Genomic DNA, 23,189 nt, shown 5'->3' on the forward strand with positions numbered 1-23,189 from the left:
ACCACAGCGTCTGAGGACGTGAAATCCCTATTCAGTGCAATTTTAATTCGAATTCAAAAGAATATCAACTGGAGCCTGTTTTAATACGTATTGATTGTTCTGATTGATTGTTCTGTATACAAGATGGCCGTTGGTTATTATGATCGGTGTTAAATCGAATTACCAATTAAGCTTGGAATTACCATTACAGACAGATGATTGAACTAAACATTGATTAAAATACGCAACTTATCAGAGGCATTGGTATCATGTATGTTAAGGTACCTCTGAGACAAACATCAATATTTAATCTCCTTTTAAATTGTGGCATCTGTACTTATCAATCAGTAAAATAATTTTCTCTATTCAAAATTGTATGATATAATTATCCCCTCAACTTATTTCCGATTCTATTTTAACGCTAGTGACACGGTCAGTCGCCTTAAACTGGCATTTTTTTAAGATAGTGAATCTGTAAGTGCTTTATCATTGTAAGAACCTGCTCGTTAGGTAAAGGTGGGTGGCTCTTAAAAGAGCCTTTGTGTTGTTTTTCCTAGTTGAGCTTTACTTGCTCTTTGCGGCCTTGTCGGTCTTCTTGGGCAGCAAGACAGCCTGGATGTTGGGCAGCACACCTCCCTGTGCGATTGTCACGCCGCCCATCAGTTTGTTCAGCTCTTCGTCATTACGGACAGCCAGCTGCAGGTGACGGGGGATGATGCGGGTCTTTTTGTTGTCACGAGCAGCATTTCCAGCCAGCTCCAGGACCTCAGCGGTCAGATACTCGAGCACAGCCGCCAGGTAGACGGGAGCTCCAGCGCCGACACGCTGGGCGTAGTTTCCCTTCCTCAATAGCCTGTGAACACGGCCAACGGGGAACTGGAGTCCAGCACGGGATGAGCGGCTCTTCGCCTTTGCTCTTGCCTTTCCGGATTTGCCTCCTCTTCCAGACATGTTGAGATTTTCTTTGTTCTTAGAGATGCAGATGAACGATGCACTGGTGTAGAGTCTCACCAAATATATGCTCACTAGCCGCGCCTATGTAGTCGCTAATTGGTCAGAGTGAGCGTATGTGTTATCGTCCAATCAGAGAACAGAAAGTTTTTGTCAAATCACGAGAGATAACACAGCTTCCGCCCGCGCTTTTTGTAGGGATTTACAAAATAAAACATCACGGAAACCGTGAAATGAATAAGTCTATTGTCAAAATAAGAAAAGGTTAGAAAACACGGTATAAAAGAGGCACCAAACATTAAACACTGTATTCGTGCTTAAAGATTGAAGATACATATTATTTCAATATTTAATGATAGTACATGGAGAGCAACGTTAAACCGGAGTCAAATTCCTTCAGAGCGTAGCCTACATAGGCTACCTGAATTTTTCGAGCAATAAAATTATACACAAAGTCTGACAATATGTGATTTTGCAGAGTTAATTCGCTTAATTAAAGCGACTAATCTGCTTGATGTTGCATTTTTTTAAAAGATCTTTGGTCATGATCAATTGTTTCCCGTTATCTTTAATCACGGATGAATTAATACATTCAGCTGGAGCAGAATTGTCTCTCTGTCAGCAAGAAACACTTTTTAATTAAACAGTAAAATATAACAGTAAAGCAAATAATGAATAGAAATCAAATCAACGCGTGTAAATGAAACAGGGTCCGTATGTTTCTGAGCAGGACACTTCACCTGCAGGTTGGGTCAGGCACATTCCTGGATCCTGGCATAGGTTCCTGCTGAGTCCAGGTGCTGGAATATTCCCCCGTGTAATGGTGTGAAGTAATAATAACGTGGCATCTAATGTAGCATCAAACTTTCTGTAATAAACAAAACCAGAGAGTCTGTCGATCGTTCATATCCATGAATATAAGTGGTGAAATGAGCACTCATAAATATGAGTTGCATGTTGCAAAAGTCTTTTTGAGATTTGATTTTAGTATTACACAAATGTATTATCAGCAAAGTATAGAAGGGGTAAATTAAAGTACTTTCTGAGGTGCCATTAATGTCAACAATAGAATATTCTACTCAAATAGCAGTGGGATAGTTCCATAAAAGAAAACCATTGAACTGAAGTGCATGCAACCCATAATTTTACTTCAAGACAAGACTTCGTTACTTATTCACTCTCATTCCTGAGGGACCACCTCAGAGCTGAAAACAGTAAAGCTCAGAGGCTCACAGTCTCTGTGAGACCCTCAACCTTAGTGAGGGGCACATAGGTTGACACAGGAGCTTTTAACTTCCTCGACTCAGCTGCTGCACCAGACTGATGTGGAATAGTAGCCGGGAAGCGAGGCCACAAAGGGTCACGGCAGGCCACCAGGGCAGAGGCGAAGAAGCCGGCCTTGTCGTCAGGAGGAGGCGCTGGTGGGACGGTGAGGTTCTTGCAGGCGGCTGCTTTCTCAGTAATTGCAGGGAGCTCTTGGAGCATACTTCCTATAGCAGGCAGCGTCGTTGGAGCAGAAACGGGTAGCCCAGAAACACATGTTCGAGCACCTGGCAGGTCTTCCGCAGGCTCTAGGCGGGAAGGGGAGCGGAAGAAGCGACCTGCGTGGGGCCTCGCTGAGGAGGGCGGAGTCTGAATCCGGTCCATCGTTGGTGGAAGCGCGATTGCTTCATCGGGTGGATGCGTCTTTTCCATCAGGCCAAGGAAAGCGTCACTGATGGACATCTTCTCCAATGATTCCACTCTCAGATTATTTACTTCACCGCTGAAGAACTGTGAGCTCATTGTACAGTCTTAAGGCAATATATCAGGATGAGACCCAGCGTGAGGCCAATCGCGCAGGTGGGCGTGGACTACGTTTTTTTTTTCCCGATGCTGCACGGTGGCGCGAGAGATAAACTCACTAGCAATAGCCTTAAAGGGCTAAGCCATATAGCTCGAAACAGATTTACTCAGGCAGAATTTGTAGTTGTATTTTAGTAGTTACACTCCACCATTAAAGAACCAGAAGGTAAAAAAAAAAAACTCAACATTTTATTCCAGCAAAGTAGCAAAACAAAAAAACAAAAAAACAGGCTACTACAGTCGAGGTAGAAGTTCAGCATTTAATATATTACTTTAGTAAAAGTGCATTAATTGCAATGTTTAGGCCGACTTTTAGTATAAATATTCAAAAGCTAAAGTAACCTTATCATCATGCTGAAAAATAGAAAATAATGTGTGCATCAGTTTTATAACAGAATTAATTATGTTTATGTTTATGTTTGATACATGAATTTGTAAGCAGCTTTGACTGTTGTAGATGGTTTAGGTGGAGCTGATTACAAAGATTGTAAATGCTTTTTGGTAGTTTATTCTACAACATGTCGTGATATCATCATATATTTGAATGTATAATCTTAATCTTCATGTGCATCTGTCACATGCATGTTCCTTATTCCCCTGTGTAATGTTACAGAGTAAAAGTAAAGCAAATGTAGCCTTCAACTTTTGATATATTTAAAACCAGAAAGCCTGTTACTGGTTCAAATGTACAAACATAAGAACAATTTGATAAACCAATTAATAATAATTTGTTTATTATTAAGAAAACGTTGCATAAAAAGTAAAAAAGTAAATTTTTTAAAAGTAAAAAATTTAAAGTCTTAATTTTGAGATTTGTCTTTAGTAAAAATGTATTATTGGCAAAGTATAGTTCAAGTACCAAAGTTAAAAGTAGTTATTGCTCAGAGTTAGGGACTACTTCAGAGTTGAGTTCAGTCATAACAGTTCAGAGTAGACTTTTGGAAGGTCAGATAGCAGAGAAGAGAACTGTAAGGTGAAGGGTCAAAGTAAGGAAGTGAAGTAAGGATGGAGTATCATGCTAAAGTATGATTGGCTAATTGCCCAGAAAGGGGCGGAACCAAGTTTCAAACAAATAAATAAAATGTGTAAATACATTTGTATTGTAAATTTCAACTTTTGGCACAATATCCTCAATAAAATAATTTGTCCATTTATTGTAATTTGTTGGTGCTTTAAATTTTGACTTTTTTAATTCCACATTGTTTCCCTTTGTATGTGGCTGATGGAGATAAATATATATGTTAACTTGAAGAATAAAGTCTATACTAGGTTGGTAGGTTCTTGTGAAATAAAACGTGAGCATAAGAGCAGTTGAGACAAGGTATCTTTATATGTTTTTTAAGTCCCGCCTCATGCCGCCATACTGTGCTGTGATTGGCCTGTACTTTGTCACCAGGAAGTTTTTTCACACAGGTGTACAGGAGGCCATTGTCAAAGTTTTGACCAAGCCATGATTTTTTTTTTCTAAACTTAACCAAGAGGTGTTGGTGCCTAACTAAACTGTGACTGTTTTACATTATTAACCAAGTGCAAAAAAAACTTTCTTTGAACTCTGGACACACCACTGTTTAGATGTAAGACAATAGAACATATTAGTTTACTGTACAGTACAGATAGTAGTTTAAAGGAGTTATGGCGGTTCAGAAGACAGACAGCAGATACAAGTAGAATATAAAAGAGTGGAGTATAATGCTGTGGAATAATTGAGTTTAAAGACTGATAGTAGAGATTAGAGTACAGAGGAATGGTGGAGGTTAAGTAGAAATACAATAGAGAGGTTTATATTTATGTATGGTGCAAAACAGCTTAGAGTGGAGTGATGGAGGTTTTAAAGAAAGTCAGTATAGTAGAGTATTGTAGTGATGGAGGCTCAGGGGTCAGAGGCGAAAGGCATCCCAGCATCCTCGCTGATTGACGAAGAGATGTCGGCCATCTTGGATTGTAGCGGGGAAGAAAGATTGATGCGGTAAGCTCCTTTTTTAGTCGTTTAATTTCTTTAATAAGCAACGACTGACCAAAACCTCATTTAAATTAAACTCTAGTCATGTGGTAGTTACCAGGGAGCCAGGTTGTAAAGGGAAGCGGAAAATACGACTCTGAATCCGGCAGCTCGCTTTCGTTTCTTTTTGTTGTTGTTTTGGGGAACTAATCGACGGAGGCGCAGTAGGCCCAAACCCGAACAAAAACACACCTGCCGGCCTCTGTCCTCTGCCCGGTGGCCCGTCTGCATATTTGTATTCCAACCGGCGTTATCTGCTTGCCAGATAGTGTTAAAACTGTCTCTGCTATGCCATTCTTGCTTTGCAGTTAGCCGATTAGCTCGCCTAGTAGTGAGCGTTAGCTCTTACGCTAACGTCCCCATTCATTCCTATGGAACTAGCTATTAGCTTACAAGCGCTAGTCGGCTAGCATTAGCTCCTGGCACATTTTAAAGCTAACAGTTTAACGTCAGCTTATAGCTATTATTTGTGACGGGGCTTACAAAAAGAATAAAAATAACGGTAAACCGGTTAATTTGTGTTGTCTATAGACCAGCAAGTAGTGATTAATTTCAATTAACGTCAGTGAGACAGATTATCGGAGCTAGCATTAGCTTCAAAGGCTAACACTAGCTAGCCTTTTGCGACACTGCTGCAGCTTCAACGTTGCTTTGAAACAAGCTTAAGGACCGCGCACTGGTTTGTTTAGGTTGCACAAAGTTTAGAGGGTTTCTAACATTAAACACAACAACATTTCTCTTTATTTTACATTGCAAGCGTGCTCGATTAGCCGGTGTTCACTGGGTATCCCCGCTACACTGGGCTACTGTCTGGTTAACCTACAATAGTAAACAAAAGTAATCCAGACAGATTAATGTGCAAACACGGCTCTGGAACTATGTGTTTGCAGATTTTGCACCACATTATGTTTGCAGCTGCCTGTGTTTCAGGCAGGTAGACCTTTTTATTGTAATATGATATTCATGTTCAGTGGCCTATAAAGTGCGAACTGAAAGTCTTCGGTCTCATCTCAGTTTCAGTCTGTTGATTGATGCTCACCAGCTTTTTCCAAGACACGTCCTGCTACTTTAAGTTTGGATCTACCCTTAAATAACTTCCTCACACATTACAAGCTTGAATTCAATAACCTCTGAGTAAAGATCCTTTATGAACATGTGTTAAAACAAAGTCTTGGGTCAGCTGCACAGATAAAGATATTTTGTGAATGCTTTAAGCATTTATTTTCATCATAGTTTAGGTGGTGGTGGAAAAGATCTTGACTCACAAACACCAACTGTTGATCTTTTAGTGTTTAAATTCTGAAGGTAATATTGCAAATACAAATTCAGCTTTTTTTTTTGCGTGACTGAGCTACTTTTTGTTAAGTTGCATTGTCACCTGTAAGTAGTGTACACACATTTACATCCAGGTGAGTTGGACAAACTAGACTAATATGAGTTCAGTTCATAAGGTGTGCACAACATTAAGCCAAGCTGTTATGTCAGCGTTGTGTCTGTCTGCTTGACAAGCTCATTTTGCTGTAATATAAATGCAGCTTTAAACAGTAATATACTGCAATAGATCATATTGTGACCTAAGCATTCTGATAATATGTTATCACTGAGCCTCCACAAATATGAACTAGTCTTGAAATAACTTTTAACAGTCATGCTTGTTGATTTTTAAAACAATGTTGGCATTAGTTGTTTTGTCAAACAAATGGTTCAAAGCTCCAAATACGTGCATATTTATCAGCTGCAACACGGTTTTTGTCTGAGCAGGAAATAACATCCAGCTGCATTTGGGAGGAATTATTTAATTAAAATTATTTTTATTTTTTCGGGGTTGCAATGCAAACTAGTCTATTGTGAGAAAGCGAGGCCTTCTTGTGTTTGCAGACTTAAAGATGCAGAGGCATGATCAGGGTTTACTAAAGAGGTCCAAAATCTGCGCGCATGTCATGCCTGATGAATGTTTATTCACAGCAACCTAAATGGATTTGGAGACTCAGGTGTGACAGGAAGCAGCTGAGGCATCAGTTTGACCGGTTCCTTTGTCTGCTTTCTCAGGTGACACGAGGTATGTTTGGTGCTAACCGGAAGAAGTTTATGGAGGGAGGGGTAGAGAGCGACTACGCGGACGACTCCAGCCTCTACTACACCCAACAGTCCATGTTCCCTCCACACCGCCCTGACAAAGACGTGAGTTATCTGTTAAACTCTGTAAGTGATAATTTAAGGTCGTGGTGACACTTTTCTTTTAGGTTATTCAGAACCGTAACTATATAAGATTATCGAGTACATCTTGGATTACGTAAACCAAAGAAGTACTATTTTATTTTTTCTGTTTAGTTGTGAGACAGTTTAAAGGATGTTTGTTTTTTCATCTCCAGATGCTGGCGTCTTCCTCTGCTTCCTCAACGGGTCAACTGTCACAGCTCGGAGCCAGTTTATATGGCCCTCAGAGTAAGTCCAGTTGTTGATGCCCTCAGTGGAGGATTTGATTTGTAGTCTGGATTTAAAAACTAAACTAACATACTGTACAGATCAGGCTGAGGTATCCCCCCCGCGTGTGACAAAGAGCTATGTTGGAAAAGTTTGTTTGGTGATGAGGAGGTCTGCTGTGGAGATATCTTTACTCTGTGTTTGTTACTAAAAGCAGCAGATAACTGAGTCTTTCTACAACTTGCTTCTTGTTGTCTTGACTCTAAATAATCTCCAGCGGCAGCAGAAACTTGTGGGAGAAAACACAAGCAGCCTTATGTTGCGTTTCCACCTCAGGAACTTTACAAACAGACCATTAACCTTTGGAGAAACTCAGTTTGTTCCCGCTGCAGAGACCAGGCTCTAAATGTTGTTCCAGAGAAATTATTTTACCCTCCCAAAACTACCTGTTGAGGTGAAGTGCTCTCCAAAAGTACAAGAATTTCTGATTCCTCTCCGGGTCAGATGTAAACACAGACAACATGCTTGTCGTTCCTGAGGGAACCTTTTAGTTCCTTGAAAAGTAGTTCTCAGGACTTGCTCTTGATTTGCCTGTTACATCTTCACTGTTGCCTCGACATGTTCTGATGAGGCAAATGTTATCGCCCATCATCTTCCTTCCTTCCTGCAGGTGCGTTGGGGTTTCCCATGCGTGGGATGAACAGCAGTGCAGCTCCTCAGTTAAGTCGAAGTGGGTTGAACCAGTCTGGCAGTCAGCTCCCCAGTCATGCCAGTACACCCAACACTGGCACAATGCACACGCCTCCCTCGCCGAGCAGGTAAACACACACGCATATACTCTCCTTATGTGTGTGTTTTAAACATCCTAATTTATTTGGTGAAGTTATTTTAACTGTTTTAAATTGTCCTCGTTTCTTTTTAACATGTAAATCATTTGAAGCTGGATTTTGTGAATGACAGATGTTATATAAATACTCTCAACGTCCTCCTCTCTTTTCGCCTCCCTGCAGGGGGATTCTGCCCATGAGCAGCCGGAGCGTGCTGAACCACAGCCAGCAGGTGGGGGGTCCGACGGCGCAGTCGGCCGGGATGGTGGGGGGAGTTGGCGTGGAGAGGGGAGGTGCCGGAGGAGTCGGAGCGGGGAGGAGCAGCAGCATGGGGAGTCCAAGCCGATCGTCACCCAGCATCATCGGGATGCCCAAACAGCAGCAAGCGCGGCAGCCTTTCACTATCAACAGGTAGGAGAAGAAGAGTTTGTGTCGAGCTGCATTTAAGAATCAATTTTAATTTAAAATGATGTTCCAGGTGTTTTATCAGGTCATCAGTTAGAAATGTGGTCTTTAAAAGTTGTTTGTTTGTCCGACCAAAAATCCAAAACAGCATAAATGTAAACAAAAAAGAAACTTATTTTTGTGACTTCAGCATAAAAACAGAGAAAACTCAGCAGACCCTCCAGGAAGCAGCAACGTCGCGTTCCCACGAATTCACGCAAATTCAACCTTTTTCTCGAGCGTGCAATTTTGTCTTCTCCACTCTCTCAGCCAGTCGATGGTTTTATGAAAGTGTCGCTCACAGTCGCTCACAGTGGATGTCTGACGTGTCTGAAAACATTTTGGCCCACGAGATCCTGGAGGGACCGACTCAGGGTCTTAGGACCGTAGATGTTTCGATTTTATGTCCAAACGTCTGAAATCTTTCTTCTTGGGTACCAAAGACTTTCAAATGCTTCATCCCTCATGTGGGTTCAGGTCAAGTTAGTTATTTCACTCAGAGTTATATCGTTTAGAAAGTTATCGACCGATCGTTCCTGCTCTGATTCTGATTTATAATCTTCATTTCTTCTTCCTCTTGTAAATTCATCAGCCAACTAAAAATGAGACATAAAGTCAGAGTGAGCTTTTTGACAAACTGTGATCGTTCCCTCGTCCTCGCTTTCGTTGAGTTTTGTTCCAGTTTGTGGATTTATTTCCACATACAGTGAGAACTCTCTTAGACATTAAAATGAAATCAGTCTCTTTATCTAAATATTATAATTTAATTTAAATGTAAAACTCTCACTTTAACAATTGTTTGTTAACACTTGTTATTTTTAGCGTCGCTGTGCAGCCGTCTGTCCCACGTCTCTGTCTCTGATCTCACTTCTGGTTTTTCGGTGTTTAATCTTTGTTCAACTGTCTCTGTCAGTATGTCAGGGTTCGGTGTGAACAGGAATCCAGGATACAACATGAACAACTCTCTCTCCAACAACATCTTCAATGGCACAGGTACAAAACCTCCGATACCTCCGCTTAGAGATGAAACGTCGTAGTTGCATTTACAGATTTCTTGTTGTCTAATGAGACTTTCATTGACCTCTCTGTGTGTTCGTTTCTGCAGACGGCAGTGAGAATGTGACGGGTTTGGATCTGTCAGATTTTCCAGCGTTAGCAGACAGAAGTCGGAGGGACGGAGGCTCGAATCCAACCCCGCTGCTCAACCCGCTGGCCGGTCGGGCTCCTTACGGTGAGGACAACTTCTTTACAGACTTTAATCTGCAACGTTTAGCCTTTAAAGTAATTTAAACTTTTTTTTCTAACTAAACAAAGTCAGTTCTCCAAATTCTTATTTCATTTAAATTGAAAACGATCTCAGCTCGGAGGAGGGAAATGTGGAAGCACTTCATCTCATTTTTTAGTCTTTATTGTGACTGGCTTCACTTTTTGTTTCGTGGCTCTGCAGTCAGAGCTGCTGAAGAAAGTGAAACACCACATTGTTTGTTTGTTTTCTCGTGACAGTAAATAAGCAAAGTGCACGACTGGAGCTGAAACAATTTCACACATTTAATCCATCAGTCCATAAACAGACGTTTCTAAATATTCCAGCTTCTCAGTTTGGAACATTCACAGCTTCTGGTTCTTGTAACAGAGTTAAGTCTCTTTGGTTAGGACTGTCGTAGAACAATTCAGGCTTCATTAAGACGTCACATTTGGCATGTTTTAAAATCATTTTATTAAACAGAAGATCATTTATATTTAGCTCATAATAAAAGATATTTGTCCTTTGTAGTCTTGTAGGTCTCAAGGTGTGTTCAGACCAAAAGCAAAGCAACAATTCGCCCCTCCGAATCTGTCGGCAAAAAGAAACGGCATCATTTTATAGTTCGTTACGTCCCGGAGGAGATGAATACGGGTGTTTCTGTTTCTGTAAGTTACACAGAGGCTGCGCTCTGGTTACTTCAGCGGGATGAAACAGAAACAGATTTTCTTGTGATCGATTTTAATTAACGGCTCTTAAAGTCGAGGTGAAATGAAAAATGTCATTTTAATCCTTTTATATCACATCCCCGCTAACACTGTGCATCTATGTGACAATATAGGCCCAAAAAAATACAGAAAATCCATTTCTTCGTTTTCTTATATCAGAATCTGAAATTTCACGCGTGCTTACGTAAGTTAGCACCAACCAATTTCAACCAATCAATCCGCAACATTTAGCCGCAGAGCACCAAGAACGCTTGGTCAGTTAGCTAGCTGCTGCGCTGTGGAGAACGTCTGTCTACGCCCACTTCTCAACGATCAAATCAAATCCCTCTGATGATATGTCCCGCCTGCACGTCCTGTTTCACTCGGAAATACGTCACGATACGGAAGCTAGATACTCTGCTTTTTCAGCTCGACTTTAAGTTTGCTGAAATAACAACATCATGATGCAGATTAGGAACAAGTCAACACGAAGCTTTGTCAGGTCTAAAACTACTGTAACATGAGACGGAGGGCAGAGCCGTCGTTTATGATGCATGAAGCGTGTTTGCTGGCCCGCCATGACTCGCATCTCGTCTTCGATTTTCTGTAAAATTCTGTTGCTGGAAAAATTCAATCGTTTTGTCTGAACACACCTTGAAAATGAGTCTGCTGCTGTGTGCTGTGTTTCTGTTGTTGTCTTCTTGTATCACCTTATAACTAATACATGAGTGCATTAAACACTCTAGCCTCCATTTTTCCAGTGGGCATGGTAACCAAGCCGTCCAGTGAGCAGTCGCAGGACTTCTCCATCCATAACGAGGATTTCCCAGCTCTCCCCGGGCCAAACTACCAAACGAAAGACCCCACCAGCACCAGCGAGGACAGCAAAACGGTCAGAGCCAGTCCTCCTTATTTCTTTCTCTGCTGTCTATCATTGTGTTTTTGTTCTTTGCTTTAAAGCTGCTTTTTCCTGCTGTTTTTAATCCGATCAGAATCTGAACTCATCAGGAAAGCCCACCTCTAACTCAGATGGTCCAAAGTTCCCGGGCGATAAGAGCTCCGCACCGAGCAACAACAACCAGCAGAAGAAAGGGATTCAGGTGCTTCCTGACGGTGAGATCACACAGCGTCCTCACAGACATTATATTTAGATGAAAGAATAAGTTAGATTTTAGTCTAAATCATCGTCATGTTGTGTCTCTGCGTCTCAGGCCGTGTGACCAACATCCCGGTCGGCATGGTAACGGACCAGTTTGGGATGATCGGCCTGCTGACGTTCATCCGGGCGGCAGAGACGGACCCGGGCATGGTCCACCTGGCGCTGGGCTCTGACCTCACCACGCTCGGCCTCAACCTCAACTCACCCGAGTACGAACAGAGCACACACACACACACACACATACACACACACACACATACACACACACACACACAAAACAGTATTAACCGTTTCCATGTAATCACATTGAGTCTGAATGTGTCCTTCTCTCTCAGGAATCTGTATCCTAAGTTTGCGTCTCCGTGGGCGTCGGCTCCGTGTCGACCGCAGGACATAGGTGAGTACAGACTCTACACAGCAGGAAGAAGCGTTTCTTTAAACCGATTCAGAATTCATCTCTGTCATAAAGGCATCCAAATGATCCACATGTAATCCATTCGTCTTGTTGGTTGGGAGAAGAGTTTGTGCAGGTGTTACAGTGTTTCTCTTCCTGCAGACTTCCACGTCCCCTCAGAGTATTTAACCAACATCCACATAAGGGACAAGGTACGTACTTTAAAAGCTGCTTGGTACTGTAAAGAATTAATTTTGGATTATTTGGTTTAAATAAGGTACGACTTAATAAACCTGATGTCTAACTGATGTTTCCCGTCTGCAGTTAGCAGCTATCAAGTTGTCTCGGTATGGTGAAGATCTGCTGTTTTATCTCTACTATATGAACGGAGGAGACCTACTACAACTCCTGGCTGCAGTAGAACTGTAAGAGCACACGCGCACACACACACACACACACACACACACACACACACACACACACACACACACACACACACACACGCAATCCTGCTACATGTAAACACAACCTGCACACAACCAGCTCATCAGATCACATGAAGAAAAATAGATTTTTTTTATTCTTCTTCTGTCAAAATGTCAACTGTTATTAACCTGCCGCTGTGTGTGTGTGTGTGTGTGTGTGTGTGTGTGTGTGTGTGTCAGGTTCAACAGGGACTGGAGGTACCATAAAGAGGAGCGGGTTTGGATCACCCGGGCTCCGGGGATGGAGCCCACGCTGAAGACCAACGCCTACGAGAGAGGGACCTACTACTTCTTCGACTGCCTCAACTGGAGGAAGGTGGCAAAGGTGAAACACACACACATATACACACACCTGTGTTCTACCTGTGAGGATTTCAGGCTTCAAATAACAGTTGTGTTTATAATCGATAAAGCTACGCACACGTGATCAGGATCCAAGCGGATAATGAGAGCTAATTCCTCGTCGTGTGAGGGCAGCTTGAGACGAGAAAACGCAGCGAATTCTTCTCATTCAAAATTTTGACCAAAACAACCATCAAACTGTTTCAGATTAATTATCTGTCAATAGAATAATCATGAATCATTGCAGCTCTGAATACAGGAGATGATATTTGATTAAAATAACTGCGTCTTTGTGTGATTTTCATCTTTAACTTCTTGTTTTTATTTTCATGGTGATTTATTTCTTTCTAAATATCAACAGTAAGTAAATATAAACAAAAATACTCGATTCATTAAAATGTCCATGTAAGATTAAGGTCATAATTTTTATGACATTTCTACAACAAAAACCGAATAATTTGCTCATTTTAATTGTTTTAACGAAGTTATTGGTGCCAAATAACTGTTTTAACTTTACTGAACATCAAAGCCTTTTTACTTTAAGAACATTAAAATGTTTTCAGCAGTTTTTTGTATATTTACGTGTCTTACCTCCATATTTTTGTCTGCACACTTTGACTAAAGCAAATTCCTTCTCGAGTTTTTAAACGTAGAATATAAAGAGTTTGTGTTTTAAACATTAAGAAATAAGATGATGAACAAACAAAGTTCTGACTTCCTGTTTGTTTTCAGGAGTTTCATCTGGAGTACGACAAGCTAGAAGAGCGACCTCACGTTCCCTCCACATTCAACTACAATCCTGCCCAGCAGGCCTTCTGATTGGCTCTACCTCCTCCTGCCTGCCTGCCATTGGCCCTCCTGGCTGCTCATCATCATCATCACCTCCTCTAGGTTTTTCCACCTCCACACACGCTAAGTGAATCTGGCCAATCAGGACTCGGGATGGGAGAGGACGTCCCGCCTCCTCCTCTTTACTGGATAGACTTTATGATTTTAACTTTTCAGATTTCTGTTTGTTCTTTACCTCGTTTCTTTTTTTATTTGACCTTCCTCCCTCCATGAGTTTGGTTCAGACACACACACACACATTCACACACACTCTGTAAATAAGTGTCCATCTGATGGAGTGATTCATCTTTCTATTCACTCTTAAGAATTTGACTATTTTTGTCTAGAGAAGCTTTTAAAGAAGAACCAGATTTTAACGCAGAAACAAATCACCAGTCAGGATGGATAATTATTTCACACTCTGTGTCTGACCTCTGACCTTTGGCAGGAAGTATTCTCCATCATCTCTTTACTTTTCCAGCATCAGATCAGAAAACACACATCAGCAGACAGCGGAGAGTCAGGAGAGGAAATGCAATGTACATTGTAGCACTATTTCATAATAAAAGAAGAAAAAATATCTTATTTTGGTTTGTTGGATGTTATGTGGACACACCTGAAGGCTTTTATTTTGAAGGATCACTCTCTGTTCCAGATTTTAACTTACTGAGGTGAAGTTTAGCAGCCAGACTTTAACTGTTTTTAAGGCTTCGTTCTATTTTCCTTTTGTCAACAAATCCCATGTGCAGATCTCTAAATACTCTCCGAGGCTCAGCCGTGTCCTCAAACAGCCGGAGACGTTAGTTTGTAACAAACAAACAGGAGGAAGTAGAGCAGCTGCTGGGGGACTATTTTCAGCAGCGGATTAATACACATTTTGTACTCTAGTGAGCGTTTCCCAGTCTTTGATACTGATGTCTTGTTTCGTGAACGATACCAGTTTTATAAAATCAATTTAGATAAACAGAAAAATAAATTGAAGTTAGAAATGTAGCGTAACATTTTAACTGCACTGTTTACACCCTCGTTAACATTAGTAAACAAACATTATTTAGTCACTTTAAAAGTTAGTTCTTTTGTCAAATTAAATCTTACGCGACTTATGATGAGTTGCATCAGTTAGAGACTTAAACTTCTTAAACTCAAAGCTGAGTCTTGTTGCTCGTCAAACCAACAGCTGAAAACGTTAAAGTTTTATATTAATCAGAGAAAAGCAGCAAATGAGAGAAGCATGAACGGAGATTAGACGGAATAAAAATGTCTTTAAATATTTATTTCTGTTGAATGAAACATTGATTGATTCTTTATCTCAGCTTTAAAACGATAAAATCCTCATAAGTGAAAAAAAATTACATTCAAAATCAAGATTGAATAGTTTGTTGGAGCCGTAGATTTAAAAATACATAATTTGACTTTGGAAAAACGTATTACAATTATTGATTCATCACACAGTACTCGTCAGTCGTCACATTCAGTGTTGAGTCTGAGCATGGGGCTTGTTGACAGGACAATAAATGATTAAAAACATTAAGCACATCCCGTCACAGTGACGCCGCTCTTTCACAGTTTCCTCCATTTTTTTTTCCATCTTTGTTTTCTGTTATTTATTCCAACACTTCGGCTCCGTCTCCTGCCAGTGGAGCTTCCTGTTTCCCTCACTCCTGATATTTTACTTCTTTGTGTTTCCCTACTTTTGTATCACCTCCTACGTTTAAGGTTTGTGTATGTTTTCTGCCCAGCAACAGTCTGACCAATCAGATTGTTGTATCGACCTCTCTCTGGATCACTCAGGAAGAAGCTTGACATTTTGAGAAATAAACTTGTCTAATTTCCTGCCGAAAGTTAGGTGACAGCTAGCTTTCTGGAAGATGGTTAGCTTAGCATTACGGTCACTTGTTTTTTAACACATAAGTCTTTGTTTAAATTAAACAAATGAGATACAAACATGTTAATTGTCTTTAGAGAGGCTGTTATGTGGAATTGTTTCCTTTAGACAGGGAAGTTGTTTACCCTCTTTATGCTAAGCTAAGCTAACCAGCTGCTAGCAGTAGCTTCATATTTCATATATAGACATGACTTTGGTGTCGATCTTCTCGTCTAATTCTCAGCAAGAAAGTGAAAGTGTTTTCCCAAAATGTCAAACCTTCTAAGATCCACCAAAACGCCAAAATTAACCAAAAGAAAAGTCCTCATTTTTAGTCGAAATATTTTAAACTACTTGCTTTCAATTGCATTACTTTTCCTCCAGGAGGCGCCAATTTCCACTCATGTGTGTATATATTTAAATATATATACATACATATGTGGCAGTATTTTTAAGAAAAAGGGGAAAAACAAAAAGAGAAACTGAAACGAGGAGACGTTCCCGCCGCCAGTAAACGATGCAATACTTAGACTGAGACGGTTTACAGGGGACCACGCCCGACTCCGCCCGACAACAACCAATCACCTTTTAGCAACAACAACAGGCGGTTGCCATGACTACAGGGCCCAGCTCGTTCACTCTGCAGCGACAAAAGCCAAGGACACGCCCACAGACCCACGTGACCCGCTGGAGGAGATTTGATTGGAGGATGAGGACTGAGGCACTTGGCCGTTGGCTGTTTTATTAAATATGGCAGCTAGTGTTTTAATAGGAAAAAGAATAAAATAATAAATATTCTGGTAATGAAACTGAGCAAGGAGTCCTGGTGGTTATTTTTTCATTTGTGTGATTTATTTTGAAAGTGCAAAAAAAAACCAAGAAAATGTTAAGAAACTTTATTATATTTTAAAAGAATCAAAAGCATTTTCACATTAAAAGCTCGGAACGTGATTTTTTAGTTACATTTGTTCAGTGAAAATAGTTTCTCAGTCTTGTTTGGGTTTAATATGTAGATATTTTATAAACTTGTAAAAGTTTAAATCAACTCTTTTCTTTTTGCTCTCAGTAACTGATTTTTGCTCTTTTCGACAGAAATGTGAGTTTACATGAAGAGCAGGTCGTGAGGATTCAGCAGTTTTTATAACATTACATTATTTACGATTAAAAGATGATTTCTGAACTGAACAGGTGACGGAGAAATCCCACTCCCTCCCCAAGAGGTCAGAGGTCAGGTCGAGAGCTCCAAGAGAAGCCACTAAACGGACCTTGAGATGAGGAGGTTTTTTTAGCTGTGTTTCAGGAGTTTGTCCACATGAGGGCGCTGTGTGCTAAAACAAGCTCCACAGGCAGGAAGAGAGGTGAACTGCACGGATAATCTGATGTCTTTAAAATGTAAACAACAATTACTCACGTCGTTACTTTTTCTTTTGCAGTTAAAATATTCACTTTGAGTAATCCAAAGTTTTTAGTGTTTTTGTTGCATTTATTCTGTTTTTGTCTAAAAGTTTCATAAAACTTTCCAAATTTGTACTTTCAGCAACTGAATGTTTTATTTCCTTCCAGTTTCTTCGACACCGCAGCGGCTGAGAAACAACAGGAGAAAGTTAACTTATATAAAGACAGAAACCTGCAGGAGGGAGCAGGTTCATCACCTGGAGGTAAACACACACACACACATTATAACAGATACACAAACAGCATTAAGGTGGGAGCGATAAAGATTTTATGTGGTGATAAAAAAAACAGCAGAGCCCAGCGGAGACTAAAAACGAGACTCAGGTTGAATTTAAATCTAAAACGAGGAGAAAACACAACATTTAGCACAAGTTATTTTATTTACATGTTTTTATGTTAAACCATCGTCAATACAAAGAGACTGCGCCTAACAGAGCGACAAAAGTACGATCAAATCAAGAGTGGGAAATAGTAATGCAGTTACATTGACACTACTGACAGTGATAAGAAGTAAAGACTTATGTTTCAATAGATCATGAGTGTAAAGATAGTGCATGATATTAAACGTGAACCTACATGATAATTATGAAAAGTTATTCTGCACAAAAAGCTAAAATAATTTGAACATGGTGCTAATAAATAAATAAGCGGTAGAGTTTAATTTACTTGTATTTTATTCGAATGTTTGTTAAATGCAGATTTTCCTCCATGTTTCCTTTGAACTTTATATAAAGTCTGTTTTAATGTTTAAACCACAGTTATGTAACCTGGAGACCAAAGCTAAAATAAAGTGTAACAGAGAGCGCGGGTGTGAGTGGGCGAAGGTGAGAGATTTAACTTTTCTTTGTTAATTAACTCGTCGTGCTTTCAGACTGAATCACACAGATAACTAAATCAGACTCTTCAGACACACACATCAACATAGTGGCTCCATGTTCAGTGTGTCTTTGTCTCGACACCTTAACACACATCATATTTAATGTAATGAGTTTGCATCAACATGTAAGAAATAAATAAAACTAAAACATTACAAAGAAAACAAAATGTATTCTACTTCTTTATTAATAATTACAATTGTGGGAGAAGAAAGTCGTAATTTGATGAGAACAGAGTTGTGATTTTCGGCTATTGTTAGCTTATTTTTCACATGAAAATACAACTTTTTTCTTGTACTCCATCTTGATTTTTTTCTTTAATGTGGCCCTAATAATTCGTCGTAGACATTAAACAAAGCTAACATTAAGCGCTCAAACCTGTAGTATGAAGTATAGTATATCATAACATTTTGTTAAACAGATGATTCAGAAGAGAAAAAACTTTTATTTTGAAATCACAACACATACTTTAAGACACAAGTGGTGTCAAACACTGTATTTATGTTCATATGCTGCTTAAATATGCTGTCAGGATTTTCACAATAAAACAGCAGCTGGTTGTTTTGTGTTTCTGTTTGGAGACAAAACACTGTTAAAATAATACGTGTCCTTAAACCTGCAGACTGAAACCCTGATACGCTGCAGAATCGAGGCTGCAGATTCACTCTGGTGTATTTCCTCCGTCGGCTCCATAATGAGAGAAATTACCGGCTGCAGTGGACTGAGGGATTTTTCAGCCACATGGTGCCTCGGCTGCTCCTCCACTGCTTCTGTTTTTCAGGACAGCAGGAGCAAATATTGAGCAGAATAATCACATCACATGTTGCTGGTTTGAGGCCGAGGATGCCCGTTACGATATTTATTTTATTCCCCTAAAAGCCCAAATCCCGTCCACAGAGGATCCCAACTGTTGATGCTGCTCATCTTCTAATATTGTTCTCTGTAATGCAGCAGCAGATAAACTGTCCTCGTGTCGTGTTTTTTCATGCAGGTTTGTAACATTTCTCAAGCTGCTGCTGCGGGGACACGTGGCCTCGTGTTCGTCCACGCTGATGTCCGTTATTATTTGTAATCTTTTGATCTGCACAGATGATAATAATCCTGCCACATGCCTCCCTGATTACCAGTGCAGAGCGCTGAGGCTTCATCCTGCAGCCTTTACATTTATGCAACAGGCCGAGAGAGAGTCCTGCACTGTTTTAAAGGTTGGACACAGACTCATTTTTTTACTCCAATATCAAGCTGATGTTTAGTGTTTTATTATGATAAAAGGCCGTGTTCAGCGACCTGTTTACAGAGTGACAGAGCCAGAGGGCAATAAAGATATAACTTGGTTTAAATGATTCCCTGAAGAGACGCGTCTTTGGATTAATGTCATTACAGGTTCGTCTGCCGTTTACCTTCTAAATAAAAGTGTTCAGTCTGCTAAATGTCAACATTTCCCATGAGCCTCGGGCGACATCTTCAAAGTGTTTAATTTTCCAACCAATAATTTAAAATCTAATGTCATCAAATACTGACACAAATACACGTCAGGGTCCCTTTAAAGTCTCAGACCAACAAGGCAGCGTCTGTTGCATCTGTTTAACGTCTCTTTAAGGTCTCCTTTCAAAATGTTCTTCCTGGTCGTTCTGTTTTAAGGTCTCTTTTCGTCCTTTTAGAGTCTGTTTAAAGCTAAGCTTGTGTGCCTGTTGAAGGTCTGTTTTACTTCTTCATAAGCTCTACTGAGGTCTGTTTTAAGGCTATCTCTGAACCCATCGACTTTAACCCGACGACCATATATCCTCTGGGAACAACAGTGAACATTTCAGGTGTTCCAGTTTAGCCAGCGTTTAAACGTCTTCCTGCCCAGACTTCCTCCTCCGTGCGCTGCTTTGTTTACAGTCCAGTCAGCAGCTCGAGCAGCGACCGTGTGTTCAGGTCAAAGGTAAATTCTCCCTCCAGATGTGTCTGCTAAATAAACGCTGTCATCTCTCGGTTCGTCCCATCCCCCGGAGGAGCGCCCGTTCATCTGTCTGTGCTGAGTCTCAGTCTCACTGTAAACAGGAAGTTACACAGAGGCTGCACTCTGGCTTACTGCAGCGGGATGAAGCCCAAACAGAAACAGATTCTCTTGTGATCGACTTTAATTAACGGCTCTTCAGTTTGCTGAAAGAACAACATCATGATGCAGATTAGGAACAACATGAAGCTTTGTCAGGTCTGTCCTCAAGAGGAGAAGAACACTACTTTAACATGAGACGGAGGGCGGAGCCATCGTTTATGATGCATTCAGGGAAGTTGGGAAATCTAAACGTTGATCATCCTCCACACAGCGTCAAGCAGATTTGTCTGATGTTGAATGTTTGATCTAGAGCAGATTGTTAGCTGTTAGCATGCAGGTGTCTGTTTATAGAGATTAATAAGAAGCTATTGGGAGCCGGGATTCGAGGTACCCTCAGCGGTTTTTAAAGGTCTGTTGTAATTGTTTCTAACACGGCGTTATGATATTTGTTTTCAGTTCAGGAAACACGCCGTGTTGGGATTAAAACTTCAGTGTTGGTGTTTTGTTTTCCGCAGGACTCAGGACCCTGATCTCCTGAGTGAGAGTCCTCCATCAGCCACAGGTAAGACCTCCAGATGGGCTCATTTTAGCTGTTGTATCAGAATCCTCTGTAACAGCAAAGTTTGAACCATTAGCCTCTTTCAGCTCGTTTTGGTTCTTGTGCAGCACATAGACACACAGTGGTGAAAGTAAAGTTTTCTAAAGTAAGAGTGAAAGTAAAAACTGTGTTTAACACCTTAATGAGGTAAACGTACACATCAGCACATTTACATGAAGCTGAGAAAAGTCGTGTGGACTGAAAAGAATATTTATCACATCCCAAGCTCCTGTGTGTGTGTGTGTGTGTGTGTGTGTGTGTGTGTGTGTGTGTGTGTGTGTGTGTGTGTGTGTCTGGTTTGTCAACAGGTGTGTTTTTTTGTGCTTCACTGCAGGTCGAGCAGGAGAGAAATCGATACACCTCAGTCAGCTCATAGATCATGGAGTCCTTGGAGGCCGTTTCAGACGACTGTTTGCATCTTTAACTGTGATCAGACTCAGACACACACACACACACACACACACACACACACACACACACGATGAAATGAAACTATCGACCCATGAAAGCAGGACGTAATGAAGAGCAGTAAAGACAATGAAGAGGATAATAAACATAAAGATGATAACACATTGTATTTCTGAGACAGAACATGAAGTCATGATGTGTTTTTACAGATCAGAGTCAGAGTCACCGATGAGCCTAACGAGCATGTCTGTGGACTGTGGGAGGAAGCCGAAGAACCCGGAGGGAACCCACGCACGCACGGGGAGAACATGCAGACTCAACACAGAAAGGCCCACTACGTCTGAACCGGGACTCAAACCAGGAACCTTCTAGCGATGAGGCGACAGCGCTGACCACTGCACCACCGTGCCACCCTGAATCTAAACATACTTACGGTAACCCTTGACCTTTTTAACCCCAGTTAATGAGATAATCTACCTGCAGGAAACTTTTAAACAGATATCAACTTTTACAAACAGATATCTGAACGTATGTGAATCCCACCTGCTGCTGAAACCACGTCACATGATTTGCAGGTTGTGTAATGATACCTTTTGTTTTTAGTGATCAGTGTGAGCTTGATGACGGAGAGGTAACGGGCCGTGTATCTGAGACAAAGTGTGATGTTTGTGCCCGCAGAATCGGAGCATGTTCGTCCCTGACAGAGAGCTAAGAGGATTATCTTCGCAGCGTGTAACAGTCAGAGAACAACCAGCTGAAATAAAACACAAATCTGGATCCAGTCATCAGGCCAGCGGGGCGAGCGAGCATCGCCCCACCTGCAGAGAGAGAGAGAGAGAGAGAGAGAGAGACATCCCTGATAGCTGCAGGCTACGTTACAAGGACAGAAGTATGTGGACTCCTGATGTTAGCCACCATGTTCATTAACGTGCTGCTGATTTAAGACACACTTCTTCAGATAAACACTTTAAAGGACCTGTGGGTGAGATGTGAAGTATGATTTTCATTAGTATGTTTTAATAACGACCTTTAGATCGTGCATGGAGAGTCTGTAACTGCAACTGGTGCTCAGATCATACAGTCAGACACTAACTGAGCTAACAGGCTAACTTTACCTCCTTTCGCACACTTGCTCTGCACTCCGGAAAGTTCCAGACATTGTCTGGGTGGGCTGCATGTGTGAACACAAACTGTTTTTCACCCCGACTTTGTGCAGACTTTATCCTGCCAGCCTCTGAGTAAAATGTCCGCAAGAAGTCAGGGTGAGCCAATGTGTGAACGCAGCAGGTGATAGTCAGAAACATTCACCGCGAGCGGGCAGTGATGACGTTTGTATCATGTGACCGGTGTGAAGAGCGACACAGAACAGGATGATTGCAAGACGACAGCAAAGATGTCTGCAGACTGGAGCGATGAAGAGCTTCAGGAGCTTCTGGCTGTGAGGGCCGAGCTGAAAATGTTCAGCAGTCGTAGGAACAGCAACGTGTTTTTTTTTCACGTCATGACCCCGCCTCGCCCGCTGTGAGGGGACATGTGTGAAAGGGGAACTCTGGCACATTTCAGGGGCAGACTGTCTTTACATTTTCTGGAAACTGACAGGAGTGCATGTGTGAAAAGGGCTTAAGCTAACTAGCTAACTAGCTAACAGCAACAAGTGAACAATCCGTCCATCAGTAAACTCCAACATCACCAAGAGTTTAGTCATCTGTAAAATATGATCAGAGTGAGGCCTCAACACTCAAATTAGGCTCATGAACTTTGACCTCAACCCAAAAGATTTCAGGTCATTACGTGCTCCTGCTCCGTCTTGGAGGTAGATGTGTGACTTTCAGCTTCTCCTATAGTCAGATGTCGTTGTTCTGTTTCAGCTTCAACTGTACATTTTAAGTTTAAAGTTGGAGAAAATTGATTTAATAAAGTAACTCACGAACACAACAAGTAAAACAAAATACTGCAGGACTTTAACTTAGACTGTGCTACTTTAGGAAAAGTCTGAGTGCTTCTTCTTCCACCTCTGACAGCAGATATTTAAAACGAACAGAGAAACACGGAGAGAAAGAGGATGGAGGGAGTCAGTAGAGTATAAAATAGAGTGAGGGAGGAGGGGGGAGGATAAATGAAGCCGGAGGGAGATGAAACAGATTTAGAGACAGAAAGCAGCCGATGTTTAAACTCAACAGTTTCTCAGCAGCAGCAAACAGCGCCTCCTCCTCTTCTTTCTCCACCTCCTTCATCATCCATCCATCCTCCTCTTTCTCTCCTCCTCCTCCTCCTCCGGTGCTCCTCTCCATGCCGGCGGAGGTGTCCGCGGGGCTGCC

At 41.2% G+C, this 23,189-nt stretch overlaps 2 protein-coding genes across 5 annotated transcripts; one reads left to right on the forward strand and one right to left on the reverse strand.

Moving 5' to 3' along the window:
• Positions 1-543: 543 nt before the first annotated feature.
• Positions 544-950, reverse strand: LOC138599487 (histone H2A-like). The gene has a single exon (XM_069671184.1). It carries the CDS (start codon positions 928-930, stop codon positions 544-546), a length of 387 nt encoding a protein of 128 aa, XP_069527285.1. The 5' UTR covers positions 931-950.
• Positions 951-4,688: 3,738 nt separating this feature from the next.
• On the forward strand, positions 4,689-16,293 carry LOC138599285 (CCR4-NOT transcription complex subunit 2-like). Of its 4 annotated transcripts, none has more exons than XM_069670859.1 (15): positions 4,689-4,741; positions 6,824-6,976; positions 7,147-7,219; positions 7,869-8,016; positions 8,209-8,436; positions 9,383-9,462; positions 9,575-9,700; positions 11,166-11,311; positions 11,412-11,532; positions 11,631-11,787; positions 11,914-11,975; positions 12,135-12,184; positions 12,297-12,397; positions 12,638-12,782; positions 13,532-16,293. In XM_069670859.1, exons 2-15 carry the CDS (start codon positions 6,836-6,838, stop codon positions 13,616-13,618), a joined length of 1,665 nt encoding a protein of 554 aa, XP_069526960.1. In that variant the 5' UTR covers positions 4,689-4,741; positions 6,824-6,835; the 3' UTR covers positions 13,619-16,293. The 4 variants fall into 4 exon arrangements, with proteins under 4 accessions (XP_069526960.1, XP_069526961.1, XP_069526962.1 ...); XM_069670860.1 differs by having other exon boundaries at positions 11,181-11,311; XM_069670861.1 differs by having other exon boundaries at positions 6,824-6,955.
• The last annotated feature ends 6,896 nt before the right edge of the window (positions 16,294-23,189 follow it).

The sequence above is a fragment of the Semicossyphus pulcher genome, unplaced genomic scaffold, assembly GCF_022749685.1.
Source record: "Semicossyphus pulcher isolate SPU_LCO1_2020_fin unplaced genomic scaffold, fSemPul1.0.p SCAF_20, whole genome shotgun sequence".
Classification (NCBI taxonomy): Eukaryota; Metazoa; Chordata; class Actinopteri; order Labriformes; family Labridae; genus Semicossyphus; species Semicossyphus pulcher.